This window comes from Heliangelus exortis, chromosome 10 (assembly GCF_036169615.1).
Source record: "Heliangelus exortis chromosome 10, bHelExo1.hap1, whole genome shotgun sequence".
NCBI lineage: Eukaryota > Metazoa > Chordata > Aves > Apodiformes > Trochilidae > Heliangelus > Heliangelus exortis.
Window position 1 is genome coordinate 14,831,931 of NC_092431.1, and position 16,092 is coordinate 14,848,022.

General features: G+C 36.9%; 1 protein-coding gene across 2 annotated transcripts in view; it reads left to right on the forward strand.

Moving 5' to 3' along the window:
* IQCM (IQ motif containing M) overlaps positions 1–16,092 on the forward strand; it is a 143,854-nt gene that overhangs the window by 105,004 nt on the left and 22,758 nt on the right. For both annotated transcript variants that reach the window (XM_071753692.1, XM_071753693.1), the window contains exon 12: positions 14,902–15,060. In XM_071753692.1, coding sequence (XP_071609793.1) covers positions 14,902–15,060 — 159 coding nt within the window. The remainder of the gene's footprint in view (positions 1–14,901; positions 15,061–16,092) is intronic.

The following is a 16,092-nucleotide window of genomic DNA, read 5'->3' on the forward strand; positions in this document are numbered from 1 at the left end:
GCTCAGTGAACAGCCACAAAGTGGCTCCATCATGAGGTTTATTCCCTGCCTAGTTTGTGGATTTGTTTCTATTAGTTAAGTTAGCTTTTTCTAGCTTTAGTGACAACAGTGTTAGATGACAGTAGAAATGTCTTTCCCATCAACGTCTGCCCCCAGGTTCTCACATTTGCAAGGAAATCAGAAAACACAATAACAAGAATATTTCCCATTTCTCAGGTGATTGTTATTTTTCTTTATTCATTCCAGCCCTTTTTCGATTGCCTGCTGATTTGTTGCAGAAATTGTAGTATGAAAGGTGCAGAAGTGCTGAGGTGGGAGGGTTAATCTCATGGTTCAGGTTGACTGCCACTGTGGGGCACTGGGTTCCTTTCCTGCCTTCAATGACCACATTTTTGTGGGATCATCAGAAGATTTCTGCAACTGAAGTTTTCACAGATTCCTTACAGATATTTTCTGTTTATGGACATGCTAAAAAGCTGATGTGTAATGTGCAAAGTAATAGGGGCTGTAGCTTAAACATGTGCACTGCTACATAAATTGCAGCTTCTTGCCCCCCCCTAGAGTACTTGGTTGTATCAAAGCAGTCACCCAAATTAGCCAATATTTAGCAAAGTGGTCTTCTTCTCTCTGTGCTTCAATTATATGATTTCCTAGAGGTGTTGGGAGGATAGATTAATTATAGTGAGAGCTGAGAGCACCACAGAAAAAGCTGAGAAAACCACAAAAAAGCCTATGAAGAAATTGATAATTTTGTATTCAGTGCAGGGTTTGATGGGGTGTGCTAAATAAGGTTTGGAATCAAACACAGAAGGATGAAGATAAAAAGAAAAACTAAATAGCTCCCTATTCAGTTAGCGTCCATTTAATACAGTGATTAAGTCCTGTAAAAGGAAAATTGCAACATTAGTTCATGTAATTTTTAACTTTTGAGTTCTTGAATCTGTACATTGGATATTTGAGGAGCATGACCTTAGAGAAAAACTGAGACAGGAATGGTGCAAAGGAGTCTTCCTCCATGAGGACGTCTCATAGATTTCAGTTAAGCAAAATACAAGAGTTAGAGCAAATTTTTCTATACAAAGAGCTTTTGTTATTATTGTTGTTAGTGCCAGGAATGAAGCTGCTTCATCTCAGTACAGTTCTCAGCAGCTGCCCAGCTGCCACGTTTTCTTGTCAAGCTCCACAGTGCTGTGTACAGCGAGTACCTCTGGGGGCAGTAAATAAACTTGGAAGAGGTTTAATATTCCTGAGCTGACATTATGGTCCTGCCTTTTTGTGTAAAGGAATTGAAGTGTGGGATTCAGATACATGGGAGCTTAATTTTGTAAGCTTTATGATTGGAGGTTCAGTCTTCACTGCCCTCATCTGTACTCAAACTATTTAAGTCTCCTGTGGAAAATCACAGTCCTCTCTGGAATCAAAAGGCAAAGAAAGCCTCAGTTCTTAATTTCTGCCTGCCAATCACTCGACCAGAATTGATAACCCATTCACAGGGATTACTAAAGCTGCCCAGACAGGAACCCATTTGACAGGTAAAGGAAAACTCCCTTTTTGTTTGGTACCTTCGTGGCTGTAATTAACATTTCTGGTTTGTTCTAATTATAGTTTTTGTATCTTAGCCATTATGCTAATGGTGTTGTTCAGTAGTATGTGAGATTGCATTCATTATCACTGGTGAATTAAACCTTTATTAAAGAAAAATTCCCTCAGGCCTCATTCTAAAGTTAAGTAATTATTCATTTGGTTTTATCCTGGCAATTAGCTTACATACTGTAGCTCTCACGATGGAGTTTCTATACCTCCCCAGATGAGATTAACCCACCATGGTAAATAAATGCCTAACAGCTCCAAACAATTTTTTTTTTTTTTTTAAACAACATTGTTATATCAAGGGGAAAAAAACCCAAAAGACTCATCATTCAGTAAAAGACCTTTTCAGTTTCTAGCAGACTACACTCAGAAGGAGATTGTGCTGGACATTTGGGGCTCTGTGGAGCAACAGTAATAAAAAAAAGAGTTTATGAAGTCCTACAACAAAGCAGTTAATTCTTTTTTCAACTGCAATGACTTCCTTGGTCACTGTGCATCATAACTGAGCTATGCACTATATTCAGTATTCAGCTGCACTCCTGTTGTAAATCAAGCCTTCAGAGAGCTTCCAGACATAAATAAATTTCCTGAATGATGCAGCCTGGCTCTCAGTCATGAGAGGGGAAAAACAGGTTGAGGAAAATCTTGTTCCCCAACTCCTAATTATTAATAGTTTGTGAATGCCTTGAATGCACTACTGAATTGAACAATACTTCCCTGAAGAAAAATGAGGTTTTATACCTATTTTACCATGAAATTATGGAAGCATGGAGAAATCAGGAGTTTGCCAACAGTCACACAAGAAATCAGCAATAGAAACAGATTCTGACTGTGTTTCCTCTGTGACCTAATCAGATGTTTTCCTTGCATTAAAAGTTTTCACTCTCATACCTCATTTTAGTACATATTGACTTTAGAGATCTCTTGAAAGATGTGGGTCAAATGCATTTAAAGTCTCTTTTTAGTGATCCAATTAATCTTTTGCTGCTTTATGGGGAGAAGCAACCGTCATCCTAACTTTAATTACAGCTACAGTTTTTAGAAGTGTTGTTAAATGGAAACACGTTAAGGACATTAAATGAATCAATCAAGCATCCTTGATTCCATACAAGACTTCAGTGGTGGCTCATATATAATCATTGCATAAGGTGAAACCTAACGTGCTACCACAGCCAAAACATTAATCAACTACCTGAGAGTTTTGCCTCAAGTAGTAATTTAGGATTTGACCTTGAATTTGGGTAGCTAGTGTGTATGAAATGCAGGCATCACATCTACTGTGTTGTGATCCTAGCAAATTTTACAGACAGGAAAAATTAGTATACATTGATATTTGATAAGCATCATTTAATCTCTTGTATATTTTGGCAGTATCTATATATACCTGCAGGATCTAAGAACCACCTTAAATATCTCCACTTTCACTTCCAAATGCAAACTGCATGTCATTAACCTTGCCTCAATATCAAACATGTGAAGCACAACAGACATAAAATAAATAAATGAAAAATAATTTTGAAAATTGCCACATAATATTCCCATTGGGAAAAAAACAAAGAAAAAGGGAAACACATTGCTGTTCCCATTCTTTAATGCCTGTCATGAAAGTATTTCACTTCGGTTTCTCAAAGGTTATCTGCTTCACCTGCACTACTATCAGTGAAAATTGTATGCCTAAATGTATTTTAGTTTCTGGGCTATAGCTCCATGCAGCTGAATGTAGGATGAAAATCAGAACAGAATTCAAGGTCATTAGTAAAACTTATTAAATCATGTATTACATGTGGAGTTATAAATGGTATAACACAACACAATTTGTTTGCAGTAGGTGTTCTCCCAGCTCTTGGAATACTAAGGGGTTTACCAGATTTATATTTGTAAGGAAATTTAAAAGAAAAAAGTGATCTATAAGTGACAAATATTACTGTATTGTAGTATGTCTCACTACTCTATTGTAGTATATCTCACTACTCTAGAAGGTTTGAATTGTGTACTGTAAGAAGGACACAGAAGTGAATCTCTGAATGTACTTTACAGACCACTGTCCATTGAGGGCTCAGTGGCAGTATGGGACAATGATCAGGGAAGCTCAGCTTTCAGGTTCTGCTCTTAATATCACTCATCAATAAAAAGGAAGTTGTAGATATGATGTGTTGATCAGTTTAAAATGAGTGTTAACTCCTATTCAGGAGGAAAAGGAGGAATAAACTTGGGATTCAGCTGAAAAATCATCCTGTCAGATTGCATGGTGGATGCACCCGTGTTTAATCATGTGCCATTATTTCACAGCAAACCTTTTCTGTTTATCAGTGAATCTACTTTTGTTTTCCACAACAGCAAAGGAAGTAAGGCTTGGTTCTTTTCCCTCCTGCATTATGAGAAATCATGCTTTCATAGTAATGAAAATCCTGAAGATTGATTCTCTTATCACATACCTATTAAAGTAAAATGCTGCCTGTGCCCTGACCATCCACTGCTGGGATGCCAGTAGATAATGCTGGAATCAAGCTGTGCAAAAAGAATGTAAGTTTTCTCTCTATAAATTATCCCCAATGTGACAGTCCTTTCAGTTGTCACCCCTCAAATTTCTCCAAAAAAGAAAGTTGAAGAGACAGGAAGAACACTAAGACTCCAGAATTTTCCACTTCTGAAATGAACTTATGCTGGCCCTTAATGTGGATTTTTCTCTCTGCAAAAATGGGAGACTGAAACCTGCATTCTTAATTGAAGAGAGTCATTTAAAAAAAAATAAAATCAATGACGAGAGTGATATTTATCTGTTCCATTATGGGAGATGAGACCAGCTGAGGTAGACAGGGAGCTGTTAAGTAGAGCCTACCCATGTCTTCACTCTGTTTCTAGATACTTCCACATCTACCAAGTCCATCAGTTGAAGTGCATGCTCCTTCTAGAGCAGCTTAAGTGCTACAGCCATATTTAGTAAGCAAGACAGGTAGTTTTTTTTTTCTTTGTGGAGAATAAAGCACTCCTGTTTATTCTTCTGAAAATTACTTTCTCATTGAAATTCTGAGTTTCCCTTGATTTGGTGATACCTGTCCTCAGTGGAAACAGGAAACATTTTCAATTGGATCAGGCTATCATAAAATTAGAAGATATTTCAGTGGGAGAATTTGTAAGACAACTGAATGCTCTGCTGTTTTAGGATGAAGAAATTGCTATGAATTTGTCACAGGAGTGAAAAGGATTTGGTTTGAGCAGTTTCCTGCCTCTGAGTAGGCACTCCAGTGATGAAATTTAGGCAAATTATTTGAAATTGTTAGTATCATTGAAGAAGTGTAAAAACACATACAATTGGACAGAAAAGGACAATAAAGATGTTCAACGGTACCTGATTTGGTTGGTGCACAATACATTTGTCTCAGAGAGCCTTGGATGTTAAGTTAGCCTTAGATTACAGCAGTATCCAATCAAGTTGAAAACCAGTGCAGCTCTAGATTGTCACTTTCCATCAGTGTCCATTGGTGATTAGAACACCATATACAATCATAGCAACACTCTGTAATTTCAAATTAGTAGAAAAAAGTTTCTTGCTGAAAGGAGATACTGTTGATTTTCTGTTAGGCTTGAAGTGGCAAAATGAAATGGAGAGTAAAGGAGCTGATTAGGAAAAAAGGCCTTGCTTTGTGGTGAGAGGTCCCTGGTGCTGTTGCTTTCATGAAATCTGATGATCCTGAGGAAAGCTTCTAGATATTTCAGTAAAAAGGTGCAAAAAAATACATATTTACTAATGGCCTTTAGCAAAATATTACCTTCATATTTTATATGCCATTTGAAAACCTGCAGATTTGTTTCACCTCCTTAAGTTTATAGGTATACATCCATGCATTTATTCCCACTGCAACATGAAGAGAGTGTTTAAAAAAAATTTGGAAAGGTACTTCAGGTTTCTGCTGACATCTGACAAGAGTTAATCTGCAAATAAAGAGATCACAGAATGCCGTGATTAGAAGGGTTTCTTTTTATTACTGGCTCTACCTGTTTTTTCCAGACTCCAGACTAAAAGGAACTGGGCAGAAATTATACCATTCTTGAGCCTTGTTGAAGCATATTTGAGTTCCATTGTAATAATGACCAAATTAAATTTCTCTATATACAGGCAGGGAATGGATTTTCTGAAGAAGTGGAGATAAAAATAGTTTCAAATCAGAACAAGCTTATGCTTACTCCACAGGCAGGTGAAATAAGACTTCAGAAGGTTCAGAACCAGATGTGGAAAACCTGTGAATGACTTTGCAAAGGGCAAATGTTTAGTAATGATAAATTTTTTTCAAAACTTTTAAAAAATATTATTTTAGGGTCAAATACAGAATATTCAGCGGGTCAAAATATCAAAGCATATTTTTAAAATCACTTTGACACATTAGGTTTTTATTGCACGTAGCACAGTAATGGCTTGCTGCCAGTCAGACGTGTTCTGCTTGCTTTATTTACACATTGAGGTCAATGAGATTCCAAAGCAGGATTACTCATTTGCCCAGAACAAATTTAAATTTGCCAGTGAAATGACCTACGTTGTCAGCAGGCTTGTCTTAAGCCACAGATCTTGTGCTGAGTTAAAGGAGTTACTAGCAGAATCATAAGAATAACATCTTTGGTAGAGAATAACCATCTTTGGTGTGTTCAGAGAGTCCCAGTTATCAGGGGAATATGATATTATAACCATAATATTGCTAACAGCATCCAGTGTAGTGGCTGGCTTTTTACTGACCTCCTTTCCATTTCTGGAACCCATGACTCATGGTTATTAATGGTCAAGCATCTCTCACATTGATTGACCCTGATGCCAAGCTGCAAGTTCAGTCACTTTGCTTTGGTGATTCTTGTCTGGCTTTTCTACCCAGATAACCTTTGCTCCAAGATTAGTCAACACAAAATAGGAAATACAAATTTTAGATCACTTTTGTGCATCCCAATCCTGGGTTTTGCAATTCCCTTACTCCTGGGTTAAGAACTCAGGAACTTGCATTTATGCAGTTTCTCTCTGCATACCATAAAATTTATGGTTTTAGGTGTTTTCTTTTCACTGCTTACCCATGGAAGGTATATTGCTTCCCTTTTATGCTGGGTTAACATAAAATGTATATTAGAATGAAAGAGATAAATTACTTAATGTAATTTTGTAGCTCCACTCTTTTGTCATTTTCAGAGGCTTGTTATTTACCCATCCAATTGTATAACCAATTGTTCCCATAATCCTCAGCATTTAAGTGTAAGGTTTCCATGGTAATCCTAGGTTTTGTAAATGCTTAAATAAATAAGTGATAGCTCTCTTGTAGCCAGAATATAATTTATTGGTATAGAAAGAAGAAATATACCTTTGTTATAAAAATAGACTAGTTTGTTCAGCCATAATAAGTTCACAATCTGCAGAATCATGACCCTGCTGATAGTGTTAACAAAAGCTTGCTCCTTAATTTTCTACATTGCATTCAGCTGCTGTTTCCCTCCTAAACTCAATTATAATTCTTATAGCAGCTGTGCTGCCATTGTTTGTTGCAATTCATTTTAAAGAAGTTTGATTGGATGTCACTGGTCTTTTTGACTAGATGTGCAGGGTTCAAAGTATCCACTGCCACTAATAGCCCTCATCTCATCTCAAGATTATACTAATTATTTACATAATTACATATTATACATTATAGAGCTATTATGTATTATTTCTAAATTATAGTTCTCCACCAAAGATATTGAACAAAAGAATATATATAGTTTTATTGTCCTTACACATATTTCAGTGTTGGTGAAGATATGCTTATGATTGCTCTCTCTTTCTGTGTTAGCCCACAACTGAAGTATCCTTCCAGTGCACTGGAAAATTATTAGAGCATTCAGATGGCTCTATTTCTTTCAGTAATAACTCTTCATTTGTTATTTTTTCTGTACATTTAAGTCTGCAATGGATGTGATAAGCAAATGCTTTTACAGAAACAAATGTCCTCTGTTGTCCTTCAAGTTTTGTTGTTCCATTATATGACAGATATTAGTTTGATGACTTAATGTAGTAATAACAGCAGCTAGTAGAAATAGACTTCATGATTACCACTTATTTAATTGTAAAAAGCCAGCTCATCCCTAGTATAATATAGAAATTTGTATGATGGAATATTTCAGATCATTTATACAAGAACAGACAAAAAAACAAACATGAAGAAATTGCTGCAAGTCTGGAATTTTGGATTGTACTCCATGTGTGGAACTTGTTCTGTTGACTTTATATAACTACTACAAATTTAACTTTACTTCAGGATAACTGATATATGTCAAAGAAAACGAAACAATAAAATAAAGAATCTTTGATTATCTTGAGAAAAGACTATGTGTTTAGATACAGATCTGGACTTCTTTGTTGTTTATAGGGAAAGTGAAGTGGCCTGAAGTCACAGTTTTATTCTGTGGACTGTGGAAGCCTGAATTTTGGTTTGGGCACATCCAACACAGAGGCAAGATTATAAATTCTTCTCATGGAAATTATGATACCTGTCACCTGCATTTATGTGGAGCATCAAAAGGCTTGGAGCCTGTGGAAAATTCTGGAGTGCCAGTCCATTAAATCAGAAGGGCAGTCTTGCACTTTTTTCCTGTTTGTTCTTTCTAGTTATCTTGAATGTTACAAAAAACATTGCTAAACAACTCCATAAAACATTAAAAGAACCCCGTAGGAGTTGGAAAGTCAAGTGATTTGTATTTTGAACATTGACTGCACTGCATGTGCAGATTGCCTCTCTGATATATGCAATGGTCTTCAGTTGCACAGTCATGTACGTTTTGTGAGAAATTGGTTCCACATTCAGTACAAGACATTTAGGTTTTATGGTGAAAGATGTTGAAACCAAGACTGCTTCATTTTTTGCAGTAACTCAAAGATACATAGCAAATGATTATGAGAATTCCAGGGGAAGAATGGTCACGTAGTTAAGAGTATTTGAAATTTGTCCACAGCAGCTCCGCAGAGTTTCTTTTTGGTGATGATTTATGTGAAAGTTTTTGCAGAGGTGTTTTGTATTTCTGGATGCCTGACTTGGGATCTCGATGGCTGATAAGCTGAATTGCTTAGGTTTAAGAGCTCCAATTGATGCTTAGATTTCTGCTGCAGCTTGTGTTTAAAGCATAAAAAATATTAGTAGAATGCCAGACACACTGAAGATAAGATGCAAGATGTCTGAGAGTGGGAACACATAATTCATGGATAACCTCATCCTTAATCTGTTTCAATCAGATTTAAAAATGTATTTGCTTGACTAGTGGTGGACATAGTGTTTTTAGCACTTCTGGGAAAACTATCAGGCTCTTTTTGGATATCTATAACACTGAAATACATCCTATGTGCCTTAGCTGCCAAGTGGTGAAAGGGCCATAGCAAAACTCCTCCCTTCCTTAGGTTGTTGTAAAGGCAAATATGTCAATATCTCTGAACATCTGCTGCTTTCATGAAGAGTCTCATGAAGAAGCTCACAAGGACATCACAAATTCTGTCTTAAGCTTGGAGCATGATTACTGGATGGTAATCTAGTCCTGGGATAACACACTGAAAAAGTGAGAAAACAAAAAGCCAAGTACCAAAAAGCTTCTCTGAAGGTGACCATCAGCTTGGTGCAGTGAAGGAGATGGGGCTTGTGTGGATCATGAGTAAGGACCCTATCACAATACACATGCAAAAGGGTTTCCTAAAGCTTGAGTAGTACTTGACTTTGCACCCCTAGTAATGATGTCAGAACACAGTTCTTTTATGTGTCTTTATATAGTTTAGGTTTGCAGTATTATACAATTTGGGTTGACAGTCATTTGGGAAAATACATAAATCTAACTTATAGCTCTGCCACCTGTTAGTAATGAAGTCTTCCTAAACTGGAGGCAATCCAAGCTTTACTGCACCTCAGGCTGCCATGTATCTGTATTAGGAGACTGAGCAATGCACTTTTTCTTTTTTCAGAGCTGGCTACCAAATGCTTACAATTGAAATCCTCTGGAAAACAAATATGAATCTGGGTAATGAGACAAGTCTGCCATGTTGATGAAAATAAATGTAAAGTTTATTCTAGCAGAGCTTCAGAAGAACAATCCATTCAGAGGAGTATTGTGTGTCTGTTCTAACTATCTAATTGTGTGGAGTATGAAAATGTATTTTAGGATTATGCATTGCATTTCACACTGAATACAAACTTTAATCATGGTTTAAGATTTAAAAGGCAATCGCATAAGAAAAAAAACAAATCCACATTTTTAGTGAGGAATCTACAACATTGCCTCCTTTTTTTCCCATTTTCTTGGTATCTCTGCATATCTGGAGCTCCGGACTGGGCTTGGTAATTTCTTTGGATTGCTGTAGATTTCTATTCAAATACTATCAGGTATTTTGGGGGGGTCATTCATCTTGTGAATGTGTTTCTAAATACTTACAAAAAGCAACCAATATGTGGGATTCATGGTCATTTTGGTGTTATTTCTGCTGCTTTTTTGCCCTGTGGACAAGGAGGAGCTAACAGTTGTACCATGCTACTCCATTTTGAAGCAAAAGCTTTTTAAGGTCTTATTTTAGTCCCAGAAATTAATGTTTTAAAATGATTTAAAATTATCTGAAGACCCTATTTGGTTCCACAGGCTATTTACATTTTACATTTTGACTTGAAAAACTAAGGGGAAGGAAATGGAGGGGAGCAAAATAAAATGCCAGGGTACACCATGAAACAACTTCACTTTTGAGATTCCAGCCTAACCTGCATCTGTTTTTCTCTGTATTATTCAAATTAGCTTGGATCTCTCTTACATTCCTGTGTACATTTCTTTTTTGTAGTTCTTCATCATTCCCCATTTTTTTCTTCTATTTATGCAAAGTGTGGTGTGAGGTACCAGATTTGGTGCCTCTTTCTTACCTCTGAAGCGATTAACTGCAAGCATAAGGAAAAATGGCATTGTATTTCACTGGAATCTTAGTTCAGAAAATACAGATGAATATGCATAATTAAACACATTTTTTAATATCAAAGGCAGAATATTTTAAGAAAAATTAAAGTCTAGGATGACAAAATTATAATAGTTAAAAAGAACCCAAGCAGCTTCTACAAATACATCACTGTAGTTTTCGGAGAGGTGCAGCACTGATCATGTGCAAACCAGGCATTCATTCTTATGTTTCTTGTATTATTGCCCATTCTAATCAGCTGTAACCATTCTATCTGGTTTTTGCCTTTTACATTAAAAAGAATTATTACTATTTTGTATTAAAATAAATGATAAGGGTAAGTATTTGTACTTTTTAGATATTATCATTGAATACAGGATAGCTAGAAGTGAAGGCTTCAGAACAAACTATAACAACTAGAAAATTCCTGAATATCAGTAAGGAACAGTGGAAGTAAAATATGCTGCTGTGACTTACTGTCAGGTGATACAGACCTGATTCCAGTGGTAGAAAGCATTTCTATTTTATAGAGTTACAGAACAAGTGCTCTAGTTCTTGTGAGGGAACACTCACTCACTGGCTGTGGGATGGAGTAAAAGATCTTAAGTAAGCAGCAGTCTAAGTCTAATCTGCACATCTTAATAGCTTTGTAAGGTTTCTGTGTTTCTTCTGGTTTGTGAGCTTGCTTATACCTGGGATTATCTCCCTCACTTGCTTTCAAGAAGCACCAGAATTGTTTCTTTCCTGTGTAAGTATGCAAAATGTTCTCCCTTTATGCTCTATTTGTTCATAGATACCAGCACAACCAGAGTTAGGATCGGAGTTCGTAGTCCAGACTGAGCCCTTCCATACAGAATTTATGTATTGCATGTAGAGGAAGCTATGACATGCCAGAATACAGGCTACTGGAAATGAAAAAGCAAAAGTCAAATGGTTTGTCTGATTATTCATAAAATGGCATGGTTGTTCATGTAAAGAAGGAGCTTTACAAATGAAGACAGTAAAGCTGTTGGATTTTTTCAAAAATATATCTATATGTTTGTTAAAATGAAGAACATTACTTGGTTTTTGGAACTCCATGGTATATTCTGGAAAAGGTAAACTCAGTATTTATCCAAAATAATTTACCGCTACATTAAGCAGGGAATCATATTTTGTTTCCTGATAAACCTGTCTGTTCTAAGTGCTTCTGTGTTTGCTGGTTTCTAGTTCCCATGTCCTGCGGGAACAGAGAGGAATGCTTTTTTATTGTTTGATTTTCGACATGAGAAGCTTCTTGTAATTGGCAGGGAAATGACCTTCCTAAAATACTTGCAAATCAAAACCTGGCATCTGATCCTTAAACTGTTTTTCTGACTGATGAGATCGTAGATCAAATCCCTCTATGGGAATATTGCAAGAAAAATGTGCTAGATGTATGTTCCACCTTCTGTTGTATGTTCTGTCTTTTCAGTGCACTCAGTGTCCAGTTTAAAGTTTAGCATTTGACAGATGCAAGGCAGTCTTATGTTTGAATGGTATAAAGGGACATTACCAAAATAAAGTTTTTCTGCCCAAGTGTGGAGAGGCAGTGAGGAATCACACCAGTTGATTGTTCCTCCTGACATCTGAAAAAAAGGGGGCTATTGTGCTTGCTGGCACATTTGAAGTGTCTTAAGGCAGCCTCATTGTATTAAGAGGTTGAGTGGTAGAAATAGCACTGAGCAGGAGGTCCATGCTCAATAATATTTATAGCATAGACATGCTTTGTCATTGCCTGCTCTGTTTCTAGTGTTCATCACCCACCTTTCAGCATGCCTGGGTAGTGCCTTGCAAGCTGACTACTTTTGGCAATTTGAATTTGAATTCCCTGTTCTGTATTTCCTCTGTTAAGCTGGCTGCTTTTATGGTTTTTCTCCTCAAGCTAGGTAATATTTGTCATTTCCCAGCTCTGGGAACTTGACTGGTCTCCATTAATTCTGAAGAATAATAGGCAGTGACTCTAGCACTGTATCTGCAAGTTCCATTAGCTCACAGAGATGATTTCTACTTGATTTCTGTGATTTTTATTTTGTTGCAATAAACTCATTATACATAAAAAGATCAGTTCTTGCATTACTTAAGAAAACATGAGAAAATATGTTCTACCAGGTTTTTTTAGGAAGAAGTCTAGGAATCTATATATTAGTGTATGGATGGCAAGCAAGAGCTGGATTTACAAAGGACAACTAAACTCTGCAGTGATTCCAGGGGACACAAATGTAAATTGTCACAATACCAGCAGCTGAGCCTGGCCAGCGAGTAGCTGCAAAAAAACCCAAAACTGTCTTTATAAATAATAATTATTAACCATTACTCCTATTAAAACCTAGAAAATTAACAAAAAAAAAATTTAATATTATTTTTATGAAGCTGAAAGTTCTTGTCTATAAACCTGATCCTTCCCTAGTATGTACCCTTGATTAGTCCAGCATCTGTGAGTCCAAGTCAAGTTTCAATGCACTGTGTTGTCTTTCCTCCTTGTCATGTTTTACATCCATTTAATTATATTGGAGATCAATGATTATTGCATTTATTTTCCTAGACTGTATCACTTGATGATATGACTTTTAAATGCTTTTTTAGCAGTTTTGCCCTTCAGCTATAAATTGTGATTCAGTACTTCTTAATTAATGGTCTTTGAGTTCTTACATAAGTACTAAAGAGAAAAATATGAAATATAAGATGGTTCCATTAATTTAAGAACAGGGACATTCTATTTAGACTCCCCTTTCCTTGCTCCAGGAGTGCAGCATTTTTCATTTTGATAAATTATTTGCCTTGTTATAACTTTTTAAACTAATGGGTGTAGAAAAAGAACCGTTAAATAAAAATGGTATGACAAAATGTGTGACATGCACTTTATTTTATATAGCAACAAATGAAGGTAACACAAAATTATTTTATTGAACTGTAAAAACAAAACATTGGAAATTCAGTACTGGTTGGGCCTTGAAATTTATACCTCCTGTAATATAGATCCATTTTCCTAGAGATGTAGCTTCAGATATAGCCCTAATGGTTAAAGACCAAAACTGCTATCAATGGAGTGCTTTAAGGCATTTGGATCACTTCCCTTTCCCAGAGGATGCAACAGCTGCTCCTACCCTGAGCATCAGTACCAGCATCCTGGACATGGGTTGCATTTGGATGTTATTCAGAAGGGAGCATTGCCCTACTCCCCTAACATGCTTCTTAAGAGGTTATCCTAATTGCTGCTAACAAAAAAAGTCATATCAAGAAATTTACATTGCTGTAACTCTTCCACTGGTCAGGACAAAGCCTATAGTTTCCAAGGAATTCAGCCCTCCACAGCTGAGTGCCAGGGCTCCTTGGTCTCATGAGGACTCAGGATTCCTGAATGCAGTACAAGCACATGCATGAGGTACACTGACAGTATCAGGTTCCTTGCTGGACTCCTTTTCATGTTAGACTTGTTCCATTTAAGTTATGATCAGCTGCTCTTGAAGATCAGTGTACAAAAAATGTGGTGAGAATGGTTTCTTCTTAAATTTTAACTCTGTCTATTTTTAACAGGGTAGGGTACTGTTAAATATTTCATTTAAGCACACGATTTAATGGTGTTACTTCAGGTGTTCCAGTTTGTGATCCATATGCTTTCAGTACTAAAAGGGGCCTATAAAAAAGATGGGGCCAAATTTTAGCGTGGCCTCTTGCGGTAGGACAGGGGGTAATACTTTTGAAGTGAAATGGTAGATTTAGACTAGGTAGAAGAAAGACATTTTTTATGATGAGGGTGCTGAAACACTGGAACAGGTTGCCCAGAGAGGTGGTGGATGCTCCATACCTGGCAACATTCATTGTCAGGTTGGACTGGGCTCTGAGGAACCTGATATAGTGGAACCTGATGGGTTGAACTAGATAACCTTTAAAGATCCCTTCCAACATGAATCATTTGATGATTCTGTGATAACCAGCAAGTATTGAGCTTCAGATTTTCACATGGCCTGCAGAACAATGACACGTTCATCCCCTGGTGAGTTCTGAACCTTTGAAAATTTTAGTTGAGCTTACCACTGGACTCTAGTTGGAAAAGACTGAACCGTCTTATTTAGTGATTATCTTAATAGACCATATGTTCATATTCAACTAGCCAAAGCAGTAGAATAGTAGTCAATTAATTCTTTCCATACTGGACACCTTTGCCCTGCTTTTTAATCACACCCAGCAGTTCCACAGCTTATAAAACAACATACATCTCAACTGTTTCACTTGCAGAATTTCATCGTTCCAGTTTCATGTGTTTCGTTTTGTAATAGAAGAAAATCTATCTGTACAGATTATTACTGTGAGTTTGACTTGCATTTGTATGTCAGAGGAAAGATGTTGGTCATTTTATATTTTTTCTTCAGCTTCCACTGCTGCTGTAAGAAGCATCAAAAAGCATCAAGCAATTGAAATGGCTTTCACGTTATATCCTCCTCTTGGTGCGAAAGTGAAGAACATAATTACAGTGCCACTACCCTGGGTGCACCCTATTATTGATGGAAGAGAAGGATCCAAGAAGTCAGGTAAAAATTTCAACCCCTCAGAAGGTTATGAATTTAATGAAGGGCATGAAGGTATTGTGCATTCCACATCATCTATAAGAATCTGCAATGTGGGGTCTACATCTCCTCAATCGAATGTGCCACCCTTGCTTCTGTATACTATTTCAAAAATGGAGTTTATCTATTGGCTTTCCATTGGATGAGATAAAATTCCTAGTTTTCAGGAGTGTCCAACACAAAACCTATTATCCCAGCAACTGAGCCTCACACTTGACCTTTAATGGTTTTTCTATGTGTGTCAATATTAATAAGGACATGTTCAATTGACATCTCTTTGAAAGTTTGCATCTGGGGGCAGAGCTCTATTTCTGCTACTTTTGCCTCAGAATTTTAGGCAGAGGAATTCCACAGTTACCTGCAAATGAATCTGGATGTGCAGAAAGAAAATAGGACGTGTCTGCTGAAGAGAAGAGATGAAAAGACTAGAGAGAAGGATTCCTCTCTGGTTTTTGCTGGCACTGAGGGTACAGCACCTACTGGTGGTCTCCTCTCTCAAGTAACCAGCAATAGTACAATTGAAAATGACCTTGTTGTGCCAGGGGAGGTTCAGATTGGATATTAGGGAAAATTTTGTCACTGAAAGGCTTGTCAGTCAATGGAACAGGCTGCCCAGGGAAGTGGTTGAGTTACCATCCCTGGACATATTTAAAAGATGTGGAGATGTGGTGCTTAGAGACCTGGTTTAGTGTTGGCAGTGTGCTAGGTTATTGGTTGGGCTTGATGATCTTAAAGGTCTTTCCCAACCAAAAGAATTCAATTCAAAAGAATATGAAGTATGAAGCAGGCTGAGTTTCTGGTTCCTTAATGTCAGAATAAGAAGAGGTTTCCTTGTTTCTGCTTCCTTAATGTCAGAATAAGAAGAGGTTTCCTTGTAATAAGCTTGGAGTCAGAGGTGTGGGAAATGGTCCATGATTTGCACTTCTTATACCCTCTGCCTTTACTTTGCCAGGTAATAGCAGTCAAGGTGAGTGTTAGAAAACCGAAGGCCAAAAA